At 31.7% G+C, this 26,550-nt stretch overlaps 2 protein-coding genes across 3 annotated transcripts; both read right to left on the bottom strand.

The window, feature by feature from the left end:
* Positions 1-476: 476 nt before the first annotated feature.
* Positions 477-1,934, bottom strand: LOC104889122 (putative germin-like protein 2-1). The gene is made up of 2 exons (XM_010674269.3): positions 1,691-1,934; positions 477-1,254 (listed from the first exon to the last, which is right to left on the bottom strand). The coding sequence occupies exons 1-2, from the start codon at positions 1,845-1,847 to the stop codon at positions 662-664; spliced, it is 750 nt and encodes a 249-aa protein (XP_010672571.2). The 5' UTR covers positions 1,848-1,934; the 3' UTR covers positions 477-661.
* Positions 1,935-20,288: 18,354 nt separating this feature from the next.
* Positions 20,289-26,320, bottom strand: LOC104889126 (putative germin-like protein 2-1). Of its 2 annotated transcripts, none has more exons than XM_048639349.1 (2): positions 26,088-26,320; positions 20,289-21,175 (listed from the first exon to the last, which is right to left on the bottom strand). In XM_048639349.1, exons 1-2 carry the CDS (start codon positions 26,239-26,241, stop codon positions 20,583-20,585), a joined length of 747 nt encoding a protein of 248 aa, XP_048495306.1. In that variant the 5' UTR covers positions 26,242-26,320; the 3' UTR covers positions 20,289-20,582. The 2 variants fall into 2 exon arrangements, 1 of the variants encoding a protein (XP_048495306.1); XR_008969389.1 differs by lacking the exon at positions 26,088-26,320 and adding an exon at positions 22,689-23,178 and having other exon boundaries at positions 21,037-21,175.
* Positions 26,321-26,550: the final 230 nt, after the last annotated feature.

Genomic DNA, 26,550 nt, shown 5'->3' with positions numbered 1-26,550 from the left:
TAGTGAATAGTTTTAATGTTTCAAATTTAATTGCGAAATGCACATAAAAATTTTTTTTTGACTTCTACTAGGTCCTATTGCTGCGGTTTTGGGCCTAAAAACCGCAGCAATATTAACCAATATTGCTGCGGTTTGGCCTAAAAACCGCAGCAATATTGGTGCGCTCTTAATTGCTGCGCGCCCAAAACCGCAGCAATAGGCCACTTTTTTACCGCAGCAAATAGCATTTATTCTACTAGTGTTCCCATTGCATACATTACGAAAATCATACTTTTATAATCCGCCAAAAAAAGCACAATTTTGATGTGTTTTCTATATCTAATATTACATTGCTTTAGAAAACATCCCCTCAAATGTGTGATACTAAGCCTGAATTGTTTGTTATCTTTGCCCATAATAAAAATTGGAGTAGTGAATGATAAAACAATATGGTAGATTTAACATTAATTCATGAAGCAAAGTAAGCACTCGAGAAGTATAACTCATGATCATGATCATTATTTATTACAAACATCTTTACAACTTACCAAGTAATAATACTTCAAAAATAACAACTAAAACATAAAACATAAAACATTGTGAGACTCAAATCAAACCATAAAAATCTGAACAAAAGACCACATAAGATATGTAAATCGTTGCAAATAAACTAGTATGTACATCAATAAGTTTCAGATAGCAATTTCAAAAATGACCTTCCAGTGCTTGTTGATATATTATCAGTAGAAAACTGAGAACGAAGTTGCTTGACCAACAACTCATCGATTTGAAATCCTTTGGTAAGCACATCATCTAGAACACGCGGAGTAGTACCAAACACACTGTCAGCGATATTAATTCTCCCTGGATTTTGGCTCCCAAATGAGGCAATTGCTAAAGCATCTGTCTTCCCAAGATTAAGTTGGAAATGAATTAGACCTTGTGGAAACACAATAATATCACCCTTTTTTATAATTGTATCATAGAGCTTATAATCAGTGGTCACAAAACCAGCATACATAATCCCTTCCATCACTGCGAAAACCTCTGAGCCACGAGGATGTAAATGAGGGGTGTTTAGTCCAAATGGCGCAAAGTCCACACGAGCCATGGAGACTCCTTGTGTGTTAACTGCAGGGAATAGAGTAATGTCCACTAGTGTGGCACTTGCTCCTTGAGTGTTGTTTGTGTCTGCAGGTATATTAAACCCTTTGTACAAGAAATCATCTATTGTCACTTCTTTTGGGTTCTTACAAAGCTTTCCATTCACAAGCACTGCAAAATAAATATAGAAATACAAATTACTAACAATAATATGAGTTTTAATTAGTACTACCTCTGTTTCCTAAAAATCTTCTTTGTTACTGTTCCTACAGATACCAAGAAGGATTCATTTGTGTGGGGTGTGGGATGGGTAAAGTAGGAGAGAAAGGGGTTAAGATAAATAAACAAATAAAAATGAGTTAAAGTAGGAGAGAGAAATAGAGTAAAATTGAATTAAATGTAATGATGGACCATATAATAGGGACATAAGAGAGTAAAAAGGAAAAAAAATTCAAATAAGGAATAAAGTAAAAGAGTGAAGATCTTTTGGAAAATACTTAAACGGAAAGAGGGAATATCTTTAGGAAACGGATGGAGTATCAAATATATAGCCAATGAACATAACCAAGGAAAGAAAAAAAATTGATCAATGAAGAATATGTCGAACCTGCAGAATTGGGATCATTTACAGCAATACAAAAATCTTGAAGGGGTGCAGGATCGGAGGCAATGGATACGTGAAACATAAAATTCATAGTAAAGGCCATGCAGTAAATAGTCATGACGACCACTTTTGCTATAGGACCTCCCTTAAAATTTTCCATCTTGAGCTTTATTTTTTTTATAAGCTTATTCTTATGTAATGTGTTTACTACTTTAGAATTAAGATGTTGTGTACTAAAATTGATATAATGATGGGGTTTTTATAGTTGAGATGGCCAAAATGAATAACGATTTTACTTGTAAAAGTCAGTATATCTCAACTTGCTTACATGTTGAATTATAATTGAGGAAGATTTTCACAATTTTCAGTGGTTGCATCAGCCAGCCTTACATGCTGTCACTACGTGCATCACGTTGATCACTGTTGCAGTCTCTATGCTAGTCAAACAATATGTACGTTCTGCTTTTGGTGAATCATAATTCATAATATTTCCCTCGACTATAAGGGAGTAAAATTAGATTCACACTTTTTTTTTTATCTTACCTACTTTTCTTATTAAAATATACTTCCGCCGTATTAAAATAAACGAATTTTTTTATCATTTTGGGCTTTCTTAAAATAAAACGTTTTCTTTTTCGTTTTCTCTCTCATCTCCTAAATTTCCATATCTCATTTAAAACTGTTAAGATTTCATTAAACTTTATAAGACTATATATATATATATATATATAATATATATATATATATATATATATTATATATATATATATATATATATATATATATATATATATATAACCTACTACCAGAAACCTTACTAAACTAGATATCCTAACAACTTTACAAATCTCTATTATATAAGCCAAGGGAGGAGGTGTGGTGTCCTCTTTTGAAGTGACTATAATACCCTTAATGATCTAATTAATGGAATGGAAAAAATTAAAAGCAAATCATTTAAAAATTCTCATTCCAACTTGCCATTTAAAACAAGTTTAAAATGGTATATGCATCAAATACTTCAATCAAAAATTAAATGGACAAAATATTTATACCTTATAAAAAAAGATGGCATACATAACGTGCACATGAAAAGTCTGAACATTCACTACCTTTGATACTCTTTAATCCAGTTAAACCAACTCATTATTTTTGTTCTTTCTGTTCAATATTCATTCACAAAAAATTAATGTTAACAATCACTCACAACCTTTTTATTTTTTTACATTAGCGAATTGATACATCTAAATTCATCCAACTTTTGAATTTTTCACATTTAAGTTTAATCATAAATAAAGTACGAATGGAGTATCTAATATAATAACAAATTTGAAATTAATGCACGCATCGCGTGCATATGAAGGCTAGTATAAATATAATAAAAGACTCCTAATAAATATGATACTTCAATACTCCCCTCAAGTTGGAGCATTAAGATCAAAAATGCCTAACTTGCGTAGTAGAAAACCAAACTGGCGTCGCCCCAAAGTTTTGGTCAAGATATCTGCTAATTGATGTCCAGTAGGAATATAGAACGTAGATAAGTGACCAGAAGTCAATTCAACGCGAATAAAATAATAATCTACCTCAATATGCTTTGCACGATCGTGAAAAACTAGATTCTTTGAAATGTGAATAGCAGATTGACTATCTTAATACAAACACATAGGCTTAGGTTGTAAAATACCAAGAAAAGACAACAAATACTTCAACCACTTTAACTCACAAGTAGTAACATCCATATCCCTATACCCAACTTCTGCAGATGAATAAGCTATAGTAGGTTGTTTCTTAGTCTTCCAGGAGACAAGAGAACGACCCAAAAACACCAAATAATCAGTAACAAAACGCCGAGTCAACGGACAAGCAGCCCAATCACTGTCACAAAGTGCAGTAAGTTGCATATAACCCAAAGAGCGTAACACAATACCCTGGCCAGGAATGCCTTTTAGATAACGCAAAACACGAAGAGCAGCATCCTAATGACAAACCTTTGGTGCAACAAGAAATTGAGATAGAGTATGAACAACATAACCTAACTCAGGACGAGTAACAGATAGATAGACCAGGCGATCAACTAGGCGCCTATACCTATCAGGATGTGCATATGGTGACCCTTCGGTGGAAGCGAGACGATGATTTTGCTCCATAGGGATGTCAATGGGTTGATAATATAACATGCCAGCTTCTGTTAATACATCCAATCCATATTTCTGTTGTGACAAGAAAGATACCATCGTCCTTGCTCCTAGCAACCTCAATGCCTAAAAAATATTTCAATATACCCAAATCCTACATATGAAAACAATAACTCAAATATTCCTTAAACCGAACAATAACATCAGGAGATGAGCCTGCAATAACCAAATCATCAACATAAAACAAGAACATGAACATCAACATGTCCCTGAATGTAAATGAACAAAGAATAATCTACAGCAGACTGTTTAAAACCATATGACTTCAATGCATGAGATAACTTTCCAAACCACTGTCTAGGTGTCTGTTTCAATCCATATAACGATTTTCTTAACCTACAAACCTTCACCGGAGGAGCACCACGATACCCAGACGAAAGTTTCATATAAACTTCTTCATGCAAATCACCATATAAGAAGCATTATGAACATCCATCTGATGCAATTTCCAATTAAGATATACAACAACAGCTAAAAATAAACGTTATAGTGTCCATTTTTGCAATAGGAGCAAACATTTCATTATAATCAACACCTTCTATCTGACGATTACTTTAAACAACTAGTCTACCTTTTAACCGTTCAACCTCGCCAATTGAAGTATATTTAATACGATACACCCAACCACTACTAATGTCTTTCTTACCTGAAGGTAGATCCTCCAAACTCCAAGTACCATTGCGCGCAAGGGCCACGATCTCCTCCTCCATAGCCTGATCACGCCAACCAGGATATTTCACAGCCTCTTGAAAACTGTGAGGCTCCTAGTAACAGCTGCCAAAAAACCTCTATGTTTTACTAAAAAATTATTATAATCAACATAACAAGCTATATCAAAGGGCCAATCTGAAGAACGAGCGACGGAGAACCTCAATCTTCTCCTTAAACTTTAGAGGAATATATATATATACAACTTAATATCAAAAACCTTACTGAACTAAATATCCTAACAACTTTAAAGATAGAAATATAATACAAGACTCCTAATAATAAATATAATACTCCAATAAAAACAGAACAAAGGAAGTATATTTTTCTTATCTAACTTAATTTAAATCTTGCAGTTTTAGATACATTTATATCCCATTATTGTTGGTCTGTTACCCTTCATTTTTCTCAAATTAGTCCCTAGTCTGTTAAAACATTTATCCCACTATAATTTTTATATCTAAACATCCATCCCACCACCATTTATATTTTTGAAATTTTCATCCCACTATTACTGATTCCATTTTCTCTCTCTTGTTGGCTCACTAAACACTAACAGTAGTCCCATGTGATGGAATCTCATATTTCTCTCTCCTTCTCTTTAGTCTTGTGCAAGAAACAAAGTGCGTTAAAAAAAAAGAAAGAGTACTTGCTTGTCAAAAATAGGAGTTCTAACATGCAAATTCATAACTAAATTTCATTAACTGAATAGATTTGACAATTAATTACACTAATTAACAACTTTTTTTTTAATCCGTGAGCAAAAATTATTACAATACATTTCCTACTACAATATATCATTACTATGCTTGTTTTTGCATAATTGATCTTATTTCAAAGAAAAGTAATCTGTTTTTGGAGTTGAAGTATGATCCATATAATAGATGTTACTTAGTAATAAGATCATGACATTTGAAGTAAGAGTTTAGAGAGTTCTAGTCCCCTTAACAAATTCCCTAATTATTTTCAAGGGGAATGCCATGCATACTAGTAAAAAAAATGAAAACAAGTCATACTATTCATAATATGCATTTAAAATATTATAACTTAATTCTTTGTTTCAATTAAAAATCCACAACATCAACATTGATCTTTATAAATGAAGCAATAAAACATATTTCTCTTCCATATTGAGGTTTTAGGTTCAAAATTTTACATCGATAATGTTTCAAATTAATGTCAAGTCACAAATGATGTGTTTGGGGGAGGGGTACGTGGCCACCCAAACGCCTACATTTCTTGCCCATGCTTTTAAATAATAATAACTAGTAGTATTTTTGACTGAGTTATGCCTCGAGTCAATTACAATAGATAAATATGTTAGTGAATATGTAAATATTCTGTCAAATATTTTTTTTTCTCATAAATCACAATATATATATAGGTGTTGACTTACTAACCTATCACTATGACAATATACACTAGCGAGAATATTTACATATTCACTAACAAAATATTCCCTCCATTTTTATATGTTCTTGTTTTAACTTTTTTTTTTGTCTCTCAACAAGATTCTAAAGGAAGAACTACAAGAAAGAGAGGGATGAGTATGTTATTATTCATAAATTTCCTAATTCATTTTTTGGTATATTTTTTATCTAGTGAGAAATTCAAAATGACTTCATGACGTGATTAGTAAAAAGAAAAACCTTAAAGATTTGTGTTTGAAAATAATAGCTTAAAAGAAATTGTGGTAAAAGAATATGTCATCAATAGTCTCTTGGTAGTATCGTAATAAGAGCATTAGAGATCTAAACACTTGTTTAAGTTATTTTAGTTGAATATAATTATTATAAGACTCTATCATATTTTATCTCAAACATTAAACAATAAAGCTATATCGTATTGATAGCTAATTTAGTTCTCACTTTTCATTTCAAAGGTCACATGTAAAATACCTTGCAGTTACACAATATTTATATATTGTTTAATAGAGGTGTTGACATGGACATAAAACATTTTGCATTACAAGTTTGAGAAGAATACCATGTGGCATATAAGCTTCCTTATGAACGCCTTTTAATATATTTGTATAAATATATAGTAGATTGTACTGCTCATTTATCTTTTCTCTTATAACTTTCTTTTTTGAAAATTCAATAAAGCATAAAGATTTAGTAGTTGGAATTAAAATTTGGTTACATATAAGTATATAATTTGATAGTAAGATCATGATATTATGAAGCAAATAGGTCATGGGATCAAGAATTCTTACGTTAATCTTTTAACCATTTTTCAGAGGAAATGTCATGTCAACGATGATGTGACTCCAATATATATACTTTGCCTCTAAGGCCAATGCAAAACTACATGTATATACTTTGGAGTTGGAAAAACTGAGTCCTATTTCAATCCGCTCCATAACTTTTGTCCATCGGCCCGCAAGTCAGGTTGGCCCATGTTTTATGTTGTTTTTTTTTTGGATTTTTGACTGTTCTAGGTTAAAAAACAAAGGAAAAGAGCGTTCGGTCCGCTGGCCGGCTCACATGCCATCTAGGCGGGCTCGTGCCAGTGCAGGCTTGAAATAAATTTTTTTGACAGTGACAGGCTTGCGTCCCACGTAGTGGACAACAGGTCGGGCCTCGAGCAGGCTCGTGCTGGGCCGGGCCAAAATTGTGTTGGGCCGTGCTGGCCCGGCCCATTCCCACCTCTAAGGCGGACTACTTTAAGTCTTTTTTTTTTTGGGTAAATGGAGCAGATAGATAAAGATTCAAGGATTAATTTAAGTCTTTACTACACATTTTTTCTTTATTTCTTATGTATAGCCGTGTAGGTGATTAAGGCTTTATTTTTTTGGATTGAAGTAATAAAAATTCAGTTCAGTTACTTTCCTTCTACAACTTTCACTCATTTCAGCATGGATGGTTCTTGGCCCATGCAATCACGGCGATGGAATAGGGCCCTAGAAATATAAGAGCCCCAAAATATATTTATTTTTAACTGCTTGAAGATTAGACAAAAGAAAACATTTGGATCAGTAGTAAAAGTGTAAGAGAAGGAATAATGAGAACATGCTTAAACTTTTGAAAATAGTTGTCATTAGCTACCTGGAAATTAAATACGAATCTTATACTTCTACCTTTTTTGAACTACAAATGAAGGCCCAATTAAGTAAATTGTACAGGGCCCCCATTATTTTTGTCCATATATGCCCCGCCCCTGCATTTCAATTCAATTTAGTACTATTAAATTCATTTTAGTTCAGTCATGTCGAAAAAAAGCAGAGCCTTGATTAGCAATAAATGTCGCTTTAGTGTGGAAAATTCTATTTATCAAGCCGGGTATATTATGGATACATAATTTAAATTGATAGTATTAGACAAAATCTATACTAATATATTAAAAGGTGTTCCTCAACAAGATAATTGTGCCACACGGCGCTACCCTTTAAAGTTTTAGCTTCATGTACTCCATGTTATGATAAAAAAAATTAGATTTTTCATGGTGTAAGATTTGACCACATGACCTCAAGTTTGTGTATTAATGTCTTAAGCACTGAAACCAAGTAATATTTGGTGTTATAATTTCAATGTAAAATACTAATAGATGAGGTATATATGTACCCGGAACATAATCTGGTCTAAAAACTAGTTTTTTCTTTTTTTTTTTTTTTTTTTTTTTTGCGACAGTCTAAAAACTAGTTACGTATACATGAATTGATATTACATAGTTTCAGTTTGTAACTAGTTGCCCGTGATCTAAGATTCCAAATTCATCACTCTGTCTGTTTGCCCCATTGAGCTTTTGTTACTTTTTAAATTTTGGTTGGATAATATGTGCATGAAATATTAAAATGGTGAACCAAATATAGTTAATGTGACAAATTCAAAGAGACAAACCAAATAGAAAATTAAAGATAATATTATACTTTGAGACTGATGAAGTATTTAAAGACATATTATAGGAGTATTGTTATGACAAAGGGAGCCAGGAGCCTAGCTAGTTTAGTTTTTGGTCACTTGGGTTAATTGGGGGGATCATCATTCCTGAAAGGTTTGTCCAAAACTCCAAACCAAAGGAACCTAGTGATGTATACATGATTGGTTTTGAGTAGTGCAACAAAATTTGTTGCTTACCAAAAAAGAATAGATTGTTCATGTGGCATTCCCTTATCAAAAGTATATTTTATCGATATCTCTTTGTAAAAAGATAAACTTTTAAGATCGTGTAAAAGCAAATATAAAAATAATATGAAATAAGTAAAATAATATGATTAAACCAGAAACTAAACACACATTAAAAATTGGTTCAATACCTTTTTTTGCACGAAACTACCCAAAACCATCTCAAGAACACATATAATAGTATATTAGTACATTACTACATGTTCTGATAAGTTTAAAAGAGGAGTGAGAGAAATATAATATGATTGTATTATCGTATGTTTAATAATGAACAATATATAGAAGTATAAAGGACTTCTAGAAAGAAGGATATGAGTTAGCTCAAGTGGGTAGAGTGCTCCCCCTTGACCCTTGAGGTCAGGGCCGGGTTCGATCCTTACTCCCAACATTATGTTGGGGTCTTTTCTTAGCATGCTATGCATGCCTTACCAGCCAATGTGTTGGTATTTCCTACAGGCTAGTATATGATAAACTTCTTTGGGCCCACACACAAGCCTATGTTGGAGGAGAGAGTGACCACATACAAAGTTGGCAGGGTTCCATCCTAAAACCAATTGGTGATATGTGGAGTAACCCACCAATCTATATGTTAGTCATTCTCTCTCTAATTTGTTTCGCCCCTTCAACCCACCACCGGTTGCCACCGGTGGCACGACACCGGTCTCACACCACGCTCAGTCGCGCCCCCACCTTGCAGTCGCTCGTCGGCCACCTGCGCGACTCGCCGGAGATCCGCCAACCAGCGCGCACTCACGTTCTCTCTCCGCCTCGCACTCTTCTCTTCTCTCCCGCACTCTTCTTCTTCGCGCGTCACTGCTGCACGCGCAGCACCACCGAGACCCCAGCCACCGCGTCACGTTGCCGTCGTTGCTAGTTGCCACCGGTCGTTGCCGTCAACCCCCCCGTTCGCCGGAGCCTCGCAGGTTTGTCCTCCCTGCTCTTAGTGACAAAAATTCTTGATAATTCTTAAGAGTAAAAGCCCACATGTGAGTTAGAAAATAATTGTCCCACATTGAAGAATTAGAGAGAGAATGACTAACATATAGATTGGTGGGTTACTCCACCTATCACCAATTGGTTTTAGGATGGAACCCTGCCAACTTTGTATGTGGTCACTCTCTCCTCCAACATGGGCTTGTGTGTGGGCCCAAAGAAGTTTATCATGGTATCAAGAGCCAGCGTGATAAAAAGGTCACGGGTTCGAATCTCATCCACCCCTCATTTCTCAGTGGAATATTTAGCGCCAAGTATGAGGGAGACTTGTGCTGCATCCACACTTCAAGCCCAAAGGGCTCTTGCGTGAGGGGGCGTGATAGAGTATAAATCTATTCCTGAGGCCTCAACCATAAGCTTAAGCTTTTGGTTGAGTTGGTCCTTTGACAAGTTAAATTTAACATCTTTGACAATAACATTCTTTTCATATATTATTTAAAAGATTTGGTCAATCTTAATATATGCATTACACAATTAAATTAATCTAGTTATTATAAAATAAAGAGAATCGTTGTATTAGATGTACTTTGGTAAATTTTAATGTTTAAAACCTTAGAATTGGAAATAAAATAGAAAAAGAGATGCAAACTCTATAAATAATACTGAAGAGAAGGAAATAAGAGTTTGAAGAGGGGAAGAGTTTAAGAAAAAGGAAAAAAAAAAAACAATAATTTAAATAGTTTATATCATGCGTCCCAAATGATGCGTATAAATAGGAAATCCTCAAGTAAAAGCATATTTTATTTTTGGTAAAATAACAATGTTATGTTAATTTTATTTATTAGTAGTAAAATTTATAACATGGTTGGATTTGAAGCTTTATTAAATCTCCTCACGAGCTCGCAACTTATCTAACCACGAAACATGTGATTGCTTCCATAAAAAAAAATGTGATTGCAATATTAATGTGGGATGTTTACAATACTACGACCAACCTAAATTATTTCAGGACAAAACGTTTTTGATGCGTGAGACGACGTAGATCCAATGATGCACGGATAGAAGTAGTACTACTTTTTTTTTTATCAATCGCATTCTTTTGTGTGTATTTTAATGCACTTATTTGAAATTAAATATCTTATATAAGATTTTTTGATTTTTACTACCTGATAAAATCAAGTTTTTTAAAATAACCAACTTATAAGTTTATTTTTTAAAATAACCATCTTATCTGACCCAAATCTCTTTAAATACATACCAAATGACAAATTTCATCAAGGAAATTGTCTTCAAAAAGATTTAAAAGCGATTTTGTTACCTCCACCTTTATTCACTAGAATGTATATATAAAGTTTAAACCTTTGTTTATGAACGATTTCTTGGACAAAATCTCTCAATTGTTATGTATTTAAAGAGATTTAGGTCATATAATGTGGTTATTTAAAAAATTGAACTTATAAGTGGTTATTTTAAAAATTGTGATTTTAAAAGATGGTCAATCTCAAATGATAAAAAAAAAGGTGGTAAATCTCAAAAAGTCCTTATATATATGGAAAAATTATAATGATTGAATATTATAAAGTGCAAGATGAGATGAATCAAACAAAATTCCATATCACTATATTTTTTTTCTTATAATTAAAGAAAAATCGAGAAGATTCCATTTGAAAATAGTATCAAGATTTCAAGTGAGAAAGATAAAAAAAAGAACAAAAGGAATACATAACTAAGTTTTAGTTAATGGAATTTTATAAGAAGTTGATGGATGTCAAAAAATAATTTGGATAGACAGAAAAAAGAATGATATGAAAAAAAACAACTTTGTGTTTACCACAAGTAAAAAAAAAAAAAAAACTTTGCGAGAGCAACTAACACTCGACATTAGCGATTTAGAATAAAGGCAAAGGACTTTTATGTACGTTCATTGGAGATACAATCTTGATTTATACAATTGACAACATCCTATTGAGATTAAATTTTTGACATATAGTTATGGTCTATGCATAGACAAACATATATATAATATATATATATATATTCACAGGAAACTTTATACCAGTTTTTGTTTTATATATGTAATTATAGTTTCCATTAGAGACCTCATAAATATTGTGGTGTTTGAAAACCTAATGCCTAGTTGGGAAAGATTCTTCTTGAATATGCAATTAAAATCCCAGACCTAACAAGTGGTGCTAGCATTAGTGGGTTGTTAGTGTTTGTTTGTTTGATTTCCGTTATCTAGATTTTATCGATGTCAAAAAGATAAAAAAATACGATTAAAATTGGGTCGTTGGATTAAAGTTTGAGTCCAATGTCTCAATAGTAACTTTTTTTTTTTAAAGCTCAATAGTACCCTACTTTAGTTGCGTTTAATTTGGAAGCAAGGCCTTGCATTGATTAGATCCCACCAACATATTGCTTAAAAGTGGAACGTAGATGGAGCAGATGAAGGAAAACTAGTTATTCATAGAAAAATGAAAATTGTAAGACTCTATGCACTTTTTGAGCAAATGTGGGTGCCAATAGAGGTTATGAATGATCTTTCTTAAGCTATAAACAAGTGTCCAATTTCACCATAGGAGGGTCGCTAATATTGAAGCTGATCAATTAGCTAAAGGAGGCATACATCGAGGGAGAACGTTGATTACATGGTTCTGATTTGTTTTCACGTTTTTTTATATTATAGTTAGCCATATTCATCGCGTTGTATAATGTTGGAACATATATAATGTTTTTTTTAACCTATTCAAAAAAACGATATGGCAGATGTTTACATCCATGTGATTTATTCATGTCCAAACATATGCATTTTCATTTAATTTGTAAGGTTACTATCAGTAATGTATGAGTGTATGACATGCCCCATTGCCAGTTTGATTTATTGGAGATTTGGGGTATTAGCTGTCGTTGCCACGCTCTTTGACTAGCTAGCTAGTTGCAATAAGAAGACAATTACAATTCACAAAGACGCACATGATGCGTTCGGTAGCACTACAACAATGGTGGAGGCCAGGCACCAAAATTATAACAATGGTGGAGACGTCGAGTCAATAAGCATATCTAGATCCACATCTATATTTTTGGACGTACGCTCATATTTGGTTCTTTCTTATTAGGAATTCCTCAACATTGAGGCTTTAAACGGTTTGAACTAAGGCAGGGTCAGTTTAGTACGGCAGAAAATATTTTCTTGAAAAACTGTATGTTTTCTTCTATTTTCAATTTTACATTGTTTGGTTTACATTTTTCTTAGAGTAAAATTGCTCTGTCAATGTTGAAAAACCATTTCCATTTTCAAATGAAGGGAAAATTGTTTTCCTTCCTTTTCCTTATCTCTCTTCACTACCTGCTTGCTTTTCCTTTCATTTTCCTTTCATGTCACCATTTTTCTTACATGGAATCAAATAACAGAAAAGTAATTTTGAAATTGTATTTTTCATTTTAAATTGTTTTCCATGAAAATCATTTTACATTGAAAATGTTTTACGCCAACAAAACGAAGTCTAAGCTTCATAGTTTATCTTTCTTTCAGAGATGTAATAACATATAAAAAATAATTATTATTGCATGTGATTGTTGTACGTAGAAGAGTACTTCATTCACTCTCTCACACTAATATATTAGTGTAATATTGTCTTATATCAACAACTCCTTTGGTAGGCAGTACTTATGTATGAAAATAATGATAATGACTTTGTATATAATTTTTCACGAATTAATATCACATGTCAACTTACGATGATAACTTATAAATAATTAAATATCCTCAAATATGTGTTTTTCCTCATAAGTTATCATTGTCAGTCAATGCCCCTTATAACGTGAAAATTGGTGAAGAATTGTTTTATGAAAGAAAAAAAGGTATTTTAATAATAGACACATTTATTAAGGATATCTATACGTGTGAAATTATTAATTTTATTTACAAAATTTCCTACCAACAAAGTGTCATTATTATCACTAGGGGTGTTCAATTTCGGATATCGGATCGGAGGAATTGCAATCCGAATCCGATCTGAAATTTTCGGATCGGATCATCGGGTTTTCGGATCGGATCACCATATTTTCGGATCGGACCCTTGATATTCTTGAAAACTTACCATCTGTATCCGATTCGAAAACCCGATTTTTTTCAGATTTCTTATCCGAAATATCCGAAATCTTAAAATCGGATCGAATATCCGAAATTTCGGATCGGATCGGCGGATTTTAGATTGAATAATTGAGATCAAATATTTTTGAACACCCCTAATTATCACTATATATTATCGCTTAACCAAATAGGTCCTATATATCTCTATTATATAAGCCAAGGGAGGAGGTGTGGTGTCCTCTTTTGAAGTGACCAAAATACCCTTAATGATCTAATTAATGGAATAAAAAAATTACAAAAGCAAATCATTTAATAATTCTCATTCCAACTTGCCATTTAAAACAAGTTTAAAATGGTATATGCATCAAATACTTCAATCAAAAATTAAATGGACAAAATATTTATACCTTATAAAAAAAGATGGCATACATAACGTGCACATGAAAAGTATGAACATTCACTACCTTTGATACTCTTTAATTCAGTTAAACCAACTCATTATTTTTGTTCTTTCTGTTCAATATTCATTCACAAAAAAATAATGTTAACCATCACTGACAACCTTTTTATTTTTTTATATTAGCGAATAATATATCTAAATTCATCTAATTGTTGAATTTTTCACATTTAAGTTTAATCATAAATAAAGTACGAATGGAGTCTCTAATAGAATAACAAATTTTGAAATTAACGCACGCATCGCGTGCATATGAAGGCTAGTGTTCAATGATTGAACTAACTAGTCTTGATATAATTACCGTCCTACGCTATGGTAAGCATTTTGAATGTCTAACCCTACCAAGAAGTAATAAATCACTTCCGCAACAAGATATCTTTTCTTTTAATTAAGAACAATATATAAGGTTATCATAAAACCGTCTCTTGCGTATAAGAGTTCCCATAATAATTTATTTGTTTGGCTAAATTAGAAGGGAGAAAAGCGGTCCTTGTTTAGTTCAAGGAATCTAAACTATAGCTAGCACTTCCTAAATACAAAAAGGTTAACTTTACTATAAATTAAGGTGATGTTTGGCAATAGCATTTTAGGTAGCGGGTAGCGGTTGGGCTATGTCAAAACGCTACTTAAAAAAATTATGAGTGTTTGTTGAGGTAGTAGTTGTATTAACGTGTAGTAGTTGGAGTAGATTATGAGTAGTGATTGGAGTAGATTATGGGTAACGGTTGTTGAACGTTAATACAAGTAACGTTTGAGATTTATTGGTAGCGGTTAGCGAATAAACACTATATAATGAATGTCATTTATTGTATTTTACAATCTCAACGGTTATTTTTGCCAAAGATTCCTAATTAAACATTTAATTTAAACGCTAGTCTCTAACAACTACTAGTAGACAATTAGCAACTACCTCAATATCTACTGCTACTGTAACAATTAACAACTACTAGAACCGCTAGTTTTGCCAAACAACCCCTAAAAAGGAATAAACTATAAAGTGACACTTAGGCCTTGTTCTTTTGCATTTATTTTAAGTTCAGTTTAATTTGAGCTCACTTCAGTTCATTTCAATGCTACTATTGTTGTTGCTGGTTTTTTATTATTATTATTACTGCTATTACTATTACTACTACTACTATTATTATTACTGTTATTATTATTAATATTTTTATTATTATTATTGTTTTTAATTATTATTAATATTACTATCATAATAATTATAATTATAATAATAATTATTAATAGTATTATTATAATATAAACTAATAATAATAAATATAATTATTATAAATTACAATTGTTATTATATTATTAAATATTATTAATAGTATTATTATTATAATATTATTTAATAATTAATATTAATTATTATTTTTAATTATTACTCTCTCCATTTTGTTTTGTCGTTCCTATTTGTAATCAAGGAAGAAACTAATGCAACTCAAAAATTGGCAAGATTCCACTATATTAAATAAAATTAAATTAACAAAAAATTAAAGATTATTACCCTTTTGAGTTACTCCCTCTGTTTTTTTTTATCTTTCTCACTTAGAATCTTGACACTATTCATGCATAGAGAGAATCTTCTCAAATGTTCTCAATTTATAAGAAAAAACATAGTCATGTGGGGTCTTGTTTGATTCGTCTCAATTAGTACTTTATTAAAATTCAATCGTTATAATTTTTACTAATATATAATGAAAGATATTTAAGTTTTAAAACGTGCATTGGCAAACGTGCAAAGTCAAAGTAGGAATGATAAAAAAAAACAGAGGGAGTATTCTATGTTAGGCAACCAATGATATAAAAAGTTTGAGGGGTAAAAGAGTAAAGTAACTGCAAATTAGTGAACATATTTATTGCTCTTTGAGGTACTTTATGTTAGAGAACCAATCAGACAAAAATTTGAGGGGTTAAAAGGTAAAAAAATGAGTACTCCCTTTGTATTTTTTTTTATCTTTCCTATTTTGACTTTGCACGTTGCCAATGCACTTATTTTACATTAAATATCTTTCATTTCATATTAGTAAAAATGATAATAATTGAATAGTAATAATAAAGTACTTATTGAGACGAATCGAACAAGACCCCGCATGACTACATTTTTTCTTATATATTGAGAAAAATCTAAAAAACTCTCCCTAATTATGAATAGTGTCAAGATTCTAAGTGAAAAAGATAAAAAAATATAGAGGGAGTACGTACTAAATAGTGTAAACACATTTATTACAACACAAAACTAATCGGAAATTTAATTGATAAATTATACTCCCTCTGTTTTTTTTTTATCATTCCTACTTTTCTGTGCGCGTCTTCCAATGCACGTTTTAAAACTTAAATATCTTTCATTATATATTTGTAAAAATTATAATGATTGAATATTAATAAAGTACTAATTGAGACGAATCAAACAAGACCCCACATGACTATGTTTTTTCTTATAAATTGAGAACATTTGAGAAGATTCTCTCTATGCATGAATAGTGTCAAGATTCCAAGTGAGAAAGATAAAAAAAAAACAGAGGGAGTATTATTTATAGAAGGATTCAAAATAGTAATAACATATTTAAATTTTCTAATGGGGAATACAGACACAATAAAAGACAACAGAGGGAGTATTATGTTATATTTATTTTTAATATTAATATTAAAAATTATTATATTCATTATTATTATTTTAGTTCAGTTCAAGTCAAATTCTCTCAATCTAAAAAAACGAAACCTTGCAGTACTTCCATAATAGATCCTACTCATAATAGTCATTATCCTAAAAATCAATATGGAATATATACTACTAATATTCATCATTTTCTAATGTCTAGCAAAAACAAATATCTCAATTCTCAACTACCATGTACCGTACGTGCTCATATTTTATCAAATTTTAAGATAGAAAAAATAACCAGTCTTCCAAATCTTACTAATTAAGTATATTCAATCCAATAACCTGCCCTTTCCTTCTTGCGTGATTGTTTTATTATTTGTGTACCAATTCTATACCAATTAATTTAATTTGCTTTATTTTTTTTTAATATTTTAAAATAAGTGTAAGGTCTTGAACTCTTGGTAGCTAGTTGCATGTAGCCATGAACCACAAGGCATATGTTAAGAATATCAAAATTCCTATATAATATATTACTCATTATACAAAAAAGTTTTCATTTCAAAATCCAAACAAATTATAGTTTTTGCATGATTATCACTATATTTTTAGTATTTATTTATATTTATTATCACTAGATAGAATCTTGTTGAATAATTTTCGTTGATAATGATATCTTGAAAATTTTAATCTATGCCTTGTGGCACATGTTTGAAAAGTCCTTTAATCAATATTAATAAAATACTCCACCATTTCTTATACCATTATAGAGTTTTCAGCAAGTTTATGTGTGGATTTACACGCTAAAGTATATATTTCATCTGTTCTGTTTTAAATAAAACGTAGGGCCATGATATGGGATTTAGGAGATGAGGGAGATAGAAAGAAAGAAAAAGATGGATTTGTGTGATGAGAGAAGAAAATACCAAATTAAATAAAGTAACAGTTTATTTATTTTGAAATGATCTAATTAAAATGGTAAGTGTTTTATTTATCTCTATTATATAAGGGAAGGGGGGACCTATGGTGTCCTCTTTTGAACTGACTATTTTGCCCCCCTTTCCCTTACTAAATTACAAAAATAATATCAATATCAAAATGGGGATTCAAACAAAGCTACCGGAAATTACATTTCAACATCGCTCCCAAATCACTTATCTTAGGAAACTTTACAAATTCCTTTCTAAATCACGTTCAAGAAATCACACAAATCACTAAATTTTACAAAAAACTAAAAATTAACTTACAAACCAAAAGTAATATAATAGGGCGTCAATACATAAAAAAAAACATTCACAAAATTCACTTACAAATCATTGTTCTCAAGAACTCACAAATTTTGACTCTTATGCCGAAGAAAATCGGGATTCTGTTTCGAAAAATATTCAAGCACGCATCGCGTGCAAAAAATTCTAGTTATATATATACGGTTTGGATTCTAATGAGAATCCTTTTATGGTGAGATTCACTAAAAATCAGCAAACACTTCATAAACCGAGTAAAAAAAATGTGGAAGAATTTAAAATGTGTAGAAAACATTAAATGTGTGAAAACGTAAAATGAGCAAAAATTGTAAAATGAAAAAACGTAAAATAAGCATAAAAAAGTTAATGAGCAAAAGCGTAAAATGAGCAACACGTAAAATAAGCAAAAAAATGTTGTGAAATGAGCATAAAAATGTTAAATAAGCAAAAACATAAGATGAGGAAAAACATTGTGAAATGAGCGAAATCTTCGTAAAATGAGAACACTTAAGCGGTTCTTAGAGTTCTCGCTATAAGGGTGCTTCTGATCATATGAACTTAAACCTACCCCACCCATTCACCCACCCCAAATCCATCGACACACACGTGCACACGTGACAAATTTATTTGGGGTAAAGGATTAATAGTATATCTTTTATATTATTTATTAATAGGTAGAGTATTTATACAAAACCTAAGGTAACATACGATAGGAAACAATCTTCCTAAAAGATATACAATCATAACCATACATTATTCACTAAATAATATCTTAACATAATTAAACCTAAATATATTATTCTCTTAATAATATCAATATGGAAAATATATCATACATATATTTTCCGATACTGATTATATCTCGTATCTCTAACACCCTCCTGCAATCGTAACGGCAGTAACATGAATGTTGCGATTGGAAATTCTTCTCTTTGTTGAAGCCGAGATGCACTATGCTTGTGACGTCGATTTCAAAAAAAAAAATTTTTTTTTTTTGAATGATGAGAACGTTCATCTTCGAATCCATCAATCATCAACCAAACAAGAACGTATGTTTTTCGAACCTGTAAATATAACATTACAACGAGAACGTCTCTTTTTCTCGAACTCGTCGTATTTTGGTTTTTTCTGAGCAAAATCGTGCTCCAATCAAATATTATTGGTTTTTCAGAGCAAACCACACTCAAATCAATTAAAAAACCTTGTCTCATGACACAAGGAGAACCAATAATCCCTATCTCACGACACAGAAGAGCCGAAACTTTTTGTGGAGGAATCTTATGGTTAAAAAGATAGTCAAACACCAACCAACCCTTGTAAGTTGTAACACAGCAGCCTGCAGCATTACTTAATTAACGAAGCAAGAGGGAAATTTTGGATGCATGTGATCCGATAAGGTAATCAAGAATAATAAGTTGAAATATGAAATAGATGAGTTGATTCATCAAAGTACTACGTGCCAAATTAATGAGGCAGAGGAAGTAGAAGAAAACCAAGTATATTGGCAGCAAGTCCTTTTGTGGCATGAAAGACAGACTTGGAGCAAGGCACATTAAATAAGATGTCATCACTTCCCTTCAAAAGAAAAGAAAGAAGAAGTTATCATTATCACTGCTAGAATTCCGCAACTCAAAATTCACCGAGCCTATTTGATGTGTATTTTATGAGAAAACACACAAAAAATAAGATTTGCGGAAGCAAAAAAAAAAACTGTATTTTTATGAGTGTCGGTGAATCCTGCCGGTGGAATTGATGTGTCAATCTACCGGCAGGAGATAATTTTCTTTGGACTATTTCAAGATCTAACCTGCTCTTGATACCATGACAAATTTGGGTAAAGGGTTAATAGTATGGCTTTTATATTATTTATCAATAGGTAGAGTATTTATACAAAACCTAAGGTAACATAGGAAACAATCTTCCTAAAAGATATACTATCATAACCGTAAATTATTCACTAAATATAATATCTTAACATATTTAAACCTAAATATATTATTCTCTTAATAATATCAATATGGAAAATATATCATACATATATTTTCCGATACTGATTATATCTCGTATCTCTAACAACACTCGCACCCATACACGGAAAATCCATTTATTATTTTAGAGAAGCAATATCTTAAAACTAATTCATTGATGATAAGTGGTTATGGATTAATACATGTAGATATCATCATCTAACAACATTAAGAAATGATCATCATATGCTAAGGAATCACCATACAACATTAAGATCTATAATAAGAAATGTTATCATTTATTAAAGTCATCATAACTTATATATATAGGTGATATACAACTCCAACAAAAATTGTCATCACATGTACGCGGATATCTTATCCCCAATTTATTAGCTTCAAAAGAGAATTGCGAATTAAACATTTCCCAACAATAATAGCATATTAGCATAGCCTTAAAAAAAAATTCTTAAGGCTCACTATATTAGGATAATAGTACCATAAACAACATATTAATCCTTCATTACCACTTAATTTGCTCCAACTACACCATCCAAAGAATTGAATTAGCTTTATGAAGTAAACTGAGATAACAACCTTAGAACCGTCCTCTTGGCATCGGTTACGTTATCTTTCGAATACTGAGCTCGGAATTGCTCAATTGCGTTCTCATTCACTTGAAATGCCTTGGTAAGAACATCATCAAAAATAGGTGGTGTACTTCCAAAAATACTATTAGCAACATTTACTCGTCCAGGATTTTGGCTGCCAAATGAGGCAATTGCCACAGCATTTGTCTCCCCAAGATTGAGTTGAAAGTGGATTAAACCTTGTGGAAAGACGATTACATCGCCCTTCTTAACAATGGTGTCGTAGAGTTTGTTTTTAGTGGTCACAAATCCGGCATATAGGGTGCCCTCTAACACCGCGAACATCTCCGAACCTAGAGGATGAAAATGCGGAGTGTTAAGACCAAAGGGTCCGAAGTCTACACGAGCGATGGAAACCCCTAGTGTGTTGACTGCGGGGCATAGGTTGATGTCGACTAGTGTGGCATTTGCTCCTTGAGTGTTGTTTGTGTCTCCAGGTATGTTAAACCCTTTGTACAAGAAATCATTTATTGTCACGTACTTTGGATCCTTGCAAAATTTTCCATTAGTGAATGCTGTAATTGAAAAGGGAATCACTTAGCATAAGGATAGGTATATAAAACAGAAATACTATGGTGATAATTTTTTTTAAGGGTATCTATACTAATATATTAAAAGGCGTGCGTAAACCAGGAACGGTGACACGTGGCGCTCTCCATAGGGAGTTTTAGTTCACGTAATCCATGTACAATAAAAAAAAAAATAGAAACTGCATAGTATAGGTTTTGATCCTGTGACCTCAAGTTCATGTACTAAAGTTTTAACCACTAGACCAAGTTGTATTTAGTGTTATCATATCAAAGTACAATATTAATAAATGAAAATTTTCTTACCCGGGACATAGCCCGGGCCTAATAACTAGTTATATTGTTATTAACAGCTTTGTTTGAGGAAGCATTTTAGTTACCTTAAATGATAAGTTGCTAACATATTTTAGGTGTTAAAATGAATAGTAGTGTATGGTGAGTAACTTAAATAAAATTTCAAGTGGTTAAAATGACTTAGATGATAAGTTAAATTTTTACCTTTTTAAAAATGGTGACTGGTTGGAATTTTGGATAATCTTCTTAAAATTTTGATAACAACTAATTTTGTCAAAATAATTTATTAACTTAAGCAACTAATTTTGCCGAACAAATAAACTCACTAGCTACCTTATAGTTCTAATACCTTGTCAGTTCAACTTTATCTTATTAGTTTCAGTTAACTTATCAATTTTAATTTATTTCATCTAATATTGCTAAACATAGCCAACTTATTACTCATATATTAAACCTAATGACCCCTAATAATTTTGTTATGTACTACACCATAGTAAATACATGAAATAATGTACTCCCTCCCTCAAATAATTGTTTTTTTGATATCTCAGGTCAATTTTTTATAAATTAAATTCTCATCAACATATAAATATCTTATACAAATATAATAAAAATAGTAATGATTAAAGTATATACTTGAAATTAAAAGTCACATACTTTTCTGCTCTAAAAGAAATGAAAAATTATCATTTTATGTCGTTTTAAATTAATAAAACGTGATTTTATTTGGTTTTCTCTTCTTTCTATTTCTCTCCATATAATATGGGTCCCTCAATTTCGTTTTCTCTATCTCTCTCCTTTTCAACCCAATGCGTTTCATTAAAAATAAAATGGAAGAAATATGACAATTCTATAAGAAACGAACGGAATGACAATTTAGAATCCAAAAATTTTAGCATACACTTCTGTATATTCGTGACCATGGTACACCCAAGATTTTTTTTTTTCCTCATTGCTCATTTGAAATTATGCAAATGAGCAAAATGTAAAAAAAAAGAAAGTCAATGAACAAATGAGGAAAATTTATCTTCAATATACTATACACATGGTACAAAAGGACATATGATGATGAATGAACCCCTAAAATTTAAATTTTTATATTCTTAGGTCAATTTTTGGTTTGAGAAAACGGAGGTAACAGTTTGAGTCACTCCCTCAAATTAATGTATTAAACTTAAAAAAAAATAAAAGAGATGGACAAGTGAACCTGCAGATTTAGGGTCATCTACACCGACACACAAAAATCTTGTAGGGGAGAGGCGTTAGCGACGGGAAAATCAGTCGCAAAACTCATTGCAAAGGCAATGCATAAAGCCGCAGTGACCCAGATTGCAGTATTGCCAGCTCTATCAGTCTTCTCCATTGAAGACTAGTTAAGTTTGAGTAGCTAATACCCTTTTAACGAACTTTTTTTTGGTTGTATTTTAAATGTGACGGCATGAGAGGGAAAAAATGTCCTTTTTATAGATAAAAATCGGCAATGCATATTAATCATGAACCATACAGTTTGTGTGTTCAATATCGATCACTTGTATGTCGTTTTAAGAGGGGACCTCCGATCCACTAGATTTATTGGAGATTTGGAGTTGGCACATTAATTAACTCTCAATGAGAAAGTCGTGATTTTTTATCACACGTCATAGTATGTCACTCATGTCAAGCATAGCTTGATTTAGGCTATGGTCAGTTCACCTTATTTTTGCTTATTTCAGATTAATCAGATCGGATCAGAAAAAATAAGTTTAGATCAGATCAGAAAAAATAAGATCAGATCAGGTCAGATTAGATCAGACAGATCAGATCAGATCAGATCAATCATGCTTATATTTAAAAACTCATTATTACTATTAAATATCTTTCATTACATATTAGTAAAAATTATAATAATTGAATATTAATAAAGTACTCATTGAGACGAATCAAACAAGACCCCACATGACTATATTTTTTCTTATATATTGAGAAAAATCTAAAAGATTTCTCTAATTGTGAATAGTGTCAAGCAAGATTCTAAGTGAGAAAGATAAAAAATACAAAGGGAGTATTATTATTTACTAGTACATTTGTTCAAAAGGATTATTATTTTGTTGTTGTACTTATTAATTATTAATATTGGTAATTATTATTAATCTTGTTGTTACCATTATAAATGTCATTGTTATCATTATATTAAGTTATTTTGTTGTTATTAAATAATAGAAAATTAAAAGCCACGTGTTAAGAACATAAGATTGACGCAAAAATAAGAAATATATAAAATATGATAGCTCAAATTCATGAAACGAAACTACTAAGTTCGGATTACATTTCAAAATAAGCTAAGTGTGAGATACAAATTATAAATTTAGATTCGGTATACCTCTTCCTACCGAATTCCAAATCTCTCTACTATTTGAAGTTGCACGCTATTTATTTCTTTTATGCGCAAGTCATAGTTGTTTGTATATTTTATTTTATTTTATATGAAAAAAAGAGTTGAGTCTGCCGACTTCTCAAGTGTGAAACATTTTTTTAAGGGAAAGTGTGAAACATTGTATAAGTGCTCTTATAAATTAATGACTTGAGTTATATAATTATTTTTAGTAAATAATTATATTATTATATTATAATTATTATTGTTGTTCTTATAATAATGATAATAATAATTATTATTAATTAATAAAAGTTATAAATAGAAATAAAATGATAATAATAGTAATACTATAAAGAAGATCTTATATATATGTATTGCATAATAATGATTACAAAGTAATAATATAATAGTAATAATATATTTTATAAAGATAAGATCTTGTATGAATCAGAATAAGAAAAAATAAGTTCAGATCAGATAAGTTCAGATCAGAAAATTTTAGGTGAACTGAACATAGCCTTAGTGGGGGCTCTGCTTGAAAATGCAAAATCTCAAACCGGTGTATTAAGCAGATGCACACCCCCCCCCTCCACCCAATTGAGAACCTCTTGGTAAGATAAAAGATTTTTACTAGACCAATAGTTATCGCAAGTCATTCAGTCTAATTATACAGGTTAATGCACTACAAAACAAAGCTCGTATAGCAACAAAAAGTTAGGGACGGATTAAAATCCGTCCCTAAATTAGGGACGGATTGTAGGATCCGTCTCTAATTAGGGACGGATACACAAAGCCATCCCTAACTAGCGACGGATCCTAAAATCCGTCCCTAAATTTAGGGACGGATCCAGAAATCCGTCCCTAAACAATTAGTTCCTTAAACTTAGGGAAAACAATTGCCTTTAATGGGAAAAATTAGGGACGGAAATGAAAAACCGTAGCTAATATAGCTACGGAAATGAAAAACCGTAGCTAATTTAGCTACAGAAATGAAAATCCGTAGCTAATTTAGCTACGGAAATCAAAATCCGTAGCTAATTTAGCAATTTTAAGGACTTTCTACGAACTTTCACAAAACAATTTGATTTTGAAATCCGTCCCTGAATTAGCGACAGATTGTCAAATCCGTCCCTAATTTAGCTACGGATTTTAGAATCCGTCGCTAATTCTTCCAGTACATATAAACAGTTTAACAAGTTCGTATGCAGAGTAATTGGTTGGACCTTTAGCTTATGACTTTGAGGTTACGAGTTCGATTCCGGGGAAGAGCGCATCCAGTTCGATTACGAGTAGGGACGAATAACAGTTAAATCCGTCGCTAGAAATTGGTGATTACAGTTAAATTTAGGGACGGAAATGAAAATCCGTAGCTAAATTTAGCTACGGATTTTCATTTCCGTAGCTAAATTAGCTACGGATTTCAAAATCCGTAGCTAAATTTAACTACGGATTTTTATTTCCGTCCCTAAATTTAGCTACGGATTTTATTTTCCGTCCCTAATTTAGGGACAGATTTAAATTCCGTCCCTAATTTAGGGACGGAATACAAAGTTCCGTCGCTAAATTGATTTAGCGACGAAGGTTCTAGGGACGGACATAATCCGTCCCTAAATCCGTCGCTAATTCAATTTAGCGACGGATTTTGCCTATTTAGCGACGGATTCTGTCCGTTGCTAAAACGAGTTTTTTTTGTAGTGATGCTTGAGAGTAAGAAAATTAAGGAAATCCCTATACCCAAGCACAAGTAGGTAGTGGGGCTCAAACTTGTGGGTCCCTCAATTTCGTTTTCTCTATCTCTCCATATAATATGGGTCCCTCAATTTCGTTTTCTCTATCTCTCTCCTTTTCAACCCAATGCGTTTCATTAAAAATAAAATGGAAGAAATATGACAATTCTATAAGAAACGAACGGAATGACAATTTAGAATCCAAAAATTTTAGCATACACTTCTGTATATTCGTGACCATGGTACACCCAAGATTTTTTTTTTCCTCATTGTTCATTTGAAATTATGCAAATGAGCAAAATGTAAAAAAAAGAAAGTCAATGAACAAATGAGGAAAATTTATCTTCAATATACTATACACATGGTACAAAAGGACATATGATGATGAATGAACCCCTAAAATTTAAATTTTTATATTCTTAGGTCAATTTTTGGTTGTAGAAAACGGAGGTAACAGTTTGAGTCACTCCCTCAAATTAATGTATTAAACTTTAAAAAAAAATAAAAAAGAGATGGACAAGTGAACCTGCAGATTTAGGGTCATCTACACCGACACAAAAATCTTGTAGGGGAGAGGCGTTAGCGACGGGAAAATCAGTCGCAAAACTCATTGCAAAGGCAATGCATAAAGCCGCAGTGACCCAGATTGCAGTATTGCCAGCTCTATCAGTCTTCTCCATTGAAGACTAGTTAAGATTTGAGTAGCTAATACACTTTTAACGAACTTTTTTTTGGTTGTATTTTAAATGTGACGGCATGAGAGGGAAAAAATGTCCTTTTTATAGATAAAAATCGGCAATGCATAATTAATCATGAACCATACAGTTTGTGTGTTCAATATCGATCACTTGTATGTCGTTTTAAGAGGGGACCTCCGATCCACTAGATTTATTGGAGATTTGGAGTTGGCACATTAATTAACTCTCAATGAGAAAGTCGTGATTTTTATCACACGTCATAGTATGTCACTCATGTCAAGCATAGCTTGA

Source organism: Beta vulgaris, chromosome 1, assembly GCF_026745355.1.
Source record: "Beta vulgaris subsp. vulgaris cultivar EL10 chromosome 1, EL10.2, whole genome shotgun sequence".
Classification (NCBI taxonomy): Eukaryota; Viridiplantae; Streptophyta; class Magnoliopsida; order Caryophyllales; family Amaranthaceae; genus Beta; species Beta vulgaris.
Note: the sequence above shows the minus strand (reverse complement) of the source record. Positions and strands in the feature narration are given on the sequence as shown.

Excerpts from the sequence above, each read along its gene's own strand:
- LOC104889122 (XM_010674269.3), bottom strand. The coding sequence starts at position 1,847 with ATGGAAAATTTTAAGGGAGGTCCTATAGCAAAAGTGGTCGTCATGACT. Across the intron at positions 1,255-1,690 it reads AAATGATCCCAATTCTGCAG|TGCTTGTGAATGGAAAGCTT; the intron begins GTTCGACATATT and ends TTTATTTTGCAG.
- LOC104889126 (XM_048639349.1), bottom strand. The coding sequence starts at position 26,241 with ATGGAGAAGACTGATAGAGCTGGCAATACTGCAATCTGGGTCACTGCG. Across the intron at positions 21,176-26,087 it reads AGATGACCCTAAATCTGCAG|CATTCACTAATGGAAAATTT; the intron begins GTTCACTTGTCC and ends TTTCAATTACAG.